General features: G+C 33.8%; 1 protein-coding gene across 1 annotated transcript; it reads right to left on the minus strand.

Annotated features, from left to right (window-relative positions):
• Positions 1–822: 822 nt before the first annotated feature.
• Positions 823–1,776, minus strand: LOC100919283 (vomeronasal type-1 receptor 4-like). The gene has a single exon (XM_003774510.1). The coding sequence runs from the start codon at positions 1,774–1,776 to the stop codon at positions 823–825; it is 954 nt and encodes a 317-aa protein (XP_003774558.1).
• Between the last annotated feature and the right edge of the window lie 2,979 nt (positions 1,777–4,755).

A 4,755-nucleotide genomic window follows, 5' to 3' on the forward strand; every position in this document is an offset into this window, starting at 1 on the left:
TTCTCCCAAGCAAATGAAAAGCCACACTTTTTCTTCTACCAATACTTTTCAAAGCATTTTTTCTGCCTGTCTCTGTCTTTCTGTATCCATAAATCTGTCTGTCTGTCTGTCTCTCTCTCTGCTCTCTGTCTCTGTGTCTTTCTGTCTCTCTCTGTCTCTGTCTCTTTCTGTTTCTCTGTCTCTATCTCTGTCTCTCTTCCCCCCCCATCTGTCTGTCTCTGTCTATCTGTCTCTCTCTGCTCTCTCTCTGTGTCTCTCTGTCTCTGTCTTTCTGTCTCTCTCTCTCTCTCTCTCTGTGTGTGTGTGTGTGTGTGTGTATGTGTGTCTCTCTCTCTGTCTCTCTCTGTCTGCCTCTCTGTTTCTCTGTGTCTCCGTGTCTCTGTGTCTCTGTCTCCCTCTCTCTTTCTGTGCTTACAAACTCCATTTCTCATTTCCCTCTTAAAATGTCTGAAGAATTGAGATATATTTGAGGAAAAGGGAAATACTTATTTAAAATCTCATTACTGTAAGAAAAAAAAGGAATTGGAAAATGAAAACATATTGACTAAATCTAGAGAACAGAGACACAGTGCTTGGGTCTGTGATTTTCTAGTAATGAAAAATAACATTTAAAAAAATTATAACATATCTGCTTGAACCACTGCAAAATCTTAACCTCCTTTGTCATTGGTTCTTGATATTTGTGTGTATTGAACATAGTTACATTTTAAGGTATCTTCCATGAGGAATAGAAACTTCTCTTTTACTCCAGTGTCCTCTATCACAAATAAAAGTTTTGAACTGAGATTATAGAATTTATTTTCTTCTTTGAAATTACAAAATTTAAATGTCTTTGTTCTGAGATTTTAATGAATGAGGACGAGAATTTTTTGTTCTTCTGAAAATATTACAACAACTGAGGATCTGTGAATCACTACTGATTAAGACAAAAGGACTTACTGTTGAGTAAAATAAAGTAAAAAATGCAGACATATGTATAGCCCACTGGCTTGTATCTTTTGATTTTTCTGTTACAATAATAAAGATGGAACTAATGGAATAAAAGCATACAAAGGTAATCATGAGCAACAAGATTACTTTAGTGGCTCTGGTTTCTGGGGTGGAAATAGGGTTGACGCTAGTCCTTTGAAGGTTTTGGACTTGCCATTTGTGTCTGAACAAAACAAGCACCATGTAGCCACTGGAAATGGCCATGAATCCCAGAAATACCACATCGTAAAGTGTCTTCCATATAACAAGATTAAAGGTTGTTATGGCATGCCAGTCTATTGAACAGTATCCAACGTTCTTCTTAAGGTCACTGAATGTGTTGTTCTTAGTGCCAGTCACATATGGAGGCACAACTACATCTACCAACAAATTGAGTATCCACATGAAGACACATGATGGAACAATGTATTTTGGGGCATTGGCTTTGAGCTTGGCCCATTTGGGGCTGTTGGAACTGATGGTGATGGCCTGGAAGACACTCAGGAGGCAGGTATTGCAAAGTGAAAGTCCTCGGGCTACTCTCTGCAGATAAACAATGATTTTGCATTCAATGTCACGCAGGAAAATTTTCTGGATACAAACTTGGATTGCTTTAGGGATTCCCCTGAAAAGAATCATTATAATATGGGAAAGGAACAAATTAACAAAAATTGTATCTATTGGTCTTATCCTTTGTCCAGTGACTAAATTAAAGCCATACAAGAAAAGGAGTAAACTATTCCCAAAGATTCCAATTATAATCTGAAGCATATGAAAAATGCAGACGATATTATCATTAGACTGCATTCCTTATTCTCTGGGGCAGAATGATATTCAGATGCAAAGTGACCTGGGAATAAAGAGAAAAGTTTCCGTTATAAAACCGGGAGTTCAAAATCAGATTCTACACATTTCTTACCAATGAGGTGATCTTCATTAATCCTTAGTTACTACAGAAATACAAAGTTTTAGAAAATATTTGACTCCCACTAGTTTTCTATTTTTTTTTTTTTTTACTTTCTTGATACAAGTATTCTTTTTTGGGTTTTTTTTTTGTAAATAGAAATTTTAATTATATTTTATGTCTTATATGTTTATGTATTTATTTGATGGTATACTTATGTAAATATATTGCTTTTTGTTTAGAATGGCACTGATATTTTATAGATCTCATAAAAACTGGACTCATACGATCAGATCAATTTTTACAGAAAAAAATAGTAAATATGTATTTTTAATCATTTAAACATAAAATCAAAATAGAAAGAGAACAGTTTGCCATGTACACAATAGGGCATAATAAAGGATTTATAACAGAAAACAATAGATTTTCTTATCCAGAAATCCTAAATAATATGGTGAAACATGTTCAGAGAAGACCATCTTTCCTTTACCTCCAATTTTTAAAATTTGTTTTCCACTATGTATTTTAATTTTATTTTTCTCCTTTTCTTCCTTTTCTTCCTTCAATCCCTGAAAAGTACAATTTTTAAAATATATATATATATTAATAATGACATATTGTGTGAGTATATATATATATATATATATAAACAGACACACATATACAAATGAACTTATACACAAATATAAATATATTCAAGCATATACATAGGTATCTATATCCACACTTACATATACATGCATATGTATATGCATCTATGCAAGACTACATTGCTTGTGTGTACCTCTATATCTCTTCCTTTATAAGTTAAAGTTGTTCTATAATTTTCTAAATCCACCCTATTCATCATTTACTGCTACAGTCTCTTCTCTATGACAACCCTTGGAATTTTGGATGAAGCTAAGATGGATTTGTCAGGCAACATCAACACCATTGTGGCCAGGGGTGCTGATGCATCTGCACTTGTTTTAATCAGAGATCATGGAAGAACAGTTCTGTTTTTGGTTTTTCATTGGTTACTAATGAAACATTTGTGATTATCTTATGGGCCTCTTGTGATCGCAGAGAAAATACAAATCTTTTCAGCACGAGGTTACTGTAATTTCAAAGCTCATATAATTCTTTCATTTCAATGATCCTGTTGCCTTTAATACAGGCACCTCCATGACCCGACAAATATAACTGTCACTGATGGGGAACTTAGAATCTTCTCAGTACATGCTTTGAGTATGGCAAAAGGCATACAGTTCTTAAGGCAGACCCTAAGCAGTCAAGAGACTTCCAAATCAGGGGAATATCAACACGCACCAAAAGGAAAGTGTTAGGGAAACAGTTTTCTCAAGGACACTATTATCCATCTCACAGACACTTCTTATATATATTTTTATTGAGGACAAAGGCAGCTTTGGGCCAATCCAGGAAACAACCCTGGCCAACATTTGCTTTTATAAGTTAGGTAAAAACAGTTTCAAAGGGGGAGGGATTCTGATACCGCCTCCATTCTATGGTTCTTATGAATACATACTAGACAGTAAATCAATTGCCTTTGTTCTGATTATGATGAGAAACTCATACCATTATATATCAACTTAATGTTACAGAAAACAGGGCTATTTTGAAAAGCAGTGTTATTCAGAGAGTGAAGGAACTATCAAGTAAGCTTTGGATGAAATCTAATTGGCAAGGACTTTTATGTTGTCTTTTATATTCACCCAGAGAGACGTACACACACATAACTTTTTTAAAAAATATACTGATTTGTATCTGTTTTAAAAATGTTGTTTCTTTAAAGCTTAATACATAATTTATGTGCCAATAAGATGTGAAGCAGAGGGCTTTAGATTGGAACACAAGACATAAATGGATTGAGCCCCTCTTTGCTACCCCCAACAGCATGCTGACCAATTTCTATGGGTTTCAATCCTACACCAGTAACATGAGCATCATGCAGTTAACTTATATATTTTCTATAAGGATAATATGGTATGTTTGAAAAGGACTTCAAAATCCTTGTTATACTGGATTGTTATACTGCTAAATTTCATTTATTTCTATAGGGATTTATGCAGAATCCTAAAAAAAAATTATACCAAATGAATAAAAGCTCAGTAATTTTTTTGAGAGTGTTCACAACCTTCTATTCATACACAATACAGTGATGATACTCTGGCTCTTCCTGACTTTCAACAAATATATATTCTTTGACTATGGCTTGTTGGCAACAATCCTTGAGAGCATACTTGACTTTCTTTTTGACTTGAATATATTTCTGCTATTGATAATGAGCTTCTATAGTTTAGTCTATATCTCTCATGGGCTCCTCATTTTAACCAACAAATCTTCTGAGTTCTTTTCCTACTTCAGTACCTGCCTCATCCAGATGCATAATTAGACCATACTAATATAGCAGAAGACACTTTGTAGCATAAACTGTTGCCTTGCCAAATATTGTACAATATGATTATTTAAGGGCCCATTCTCTCTCCTTAAATATACAGGCCAAGTTCTTGCTCGATAAATGTCCATATCAGTACAATGAATTTCTGAATTCAACAGAATGTAACATTGTAATGAAGAAAATCACAGCAAAGTAACTTCAGAGATTCTTAAATATTTATTGGTTTTCAATGTAACATTTTTTTTGTCTGATTATAAGCTAAAGCATTTTAGGTTTCCTAAAGGCATAACAGAAAATTTCCTGTGATAAAAGAATGAAATATAAAGAGATAATCTGATGCAGATGGATCAAGACAAAACACTGTTTGCATTGAGGTCGCATGACCAAAAATTAAATCTATCTAGATCAATCCTTGGCCAGAAGAAAGGATAATACAGTTTATGTTATTGTTGATATTGCTTTTGTAATTTTAAAATATTTCCCT

Source organism: Sarcophilus harrisii, chromosome 6 (assembly GCF_902635505.1).
Source record: "Sarcophilus harrisii chromosome 6, mSarHar1.11, whole genome shotgun sequence".
Taxonomy (NCBI): Eukaryota; Metazoa; Chordata; class Mammalia; order Dasyuromorphia; family Dasyuridae; genus Sarcophilus; species Sarcophilus harrisii.

Excerpts from the sequence above, each read along its gene's own strand:
- LOC100919283 (XM_003774510.1), bottom strand. The coding sequence starts at position 1,776 with ATGCAGTCTAATGATAATATCGTCTGCATTTTTCATATGCTTCAGATT.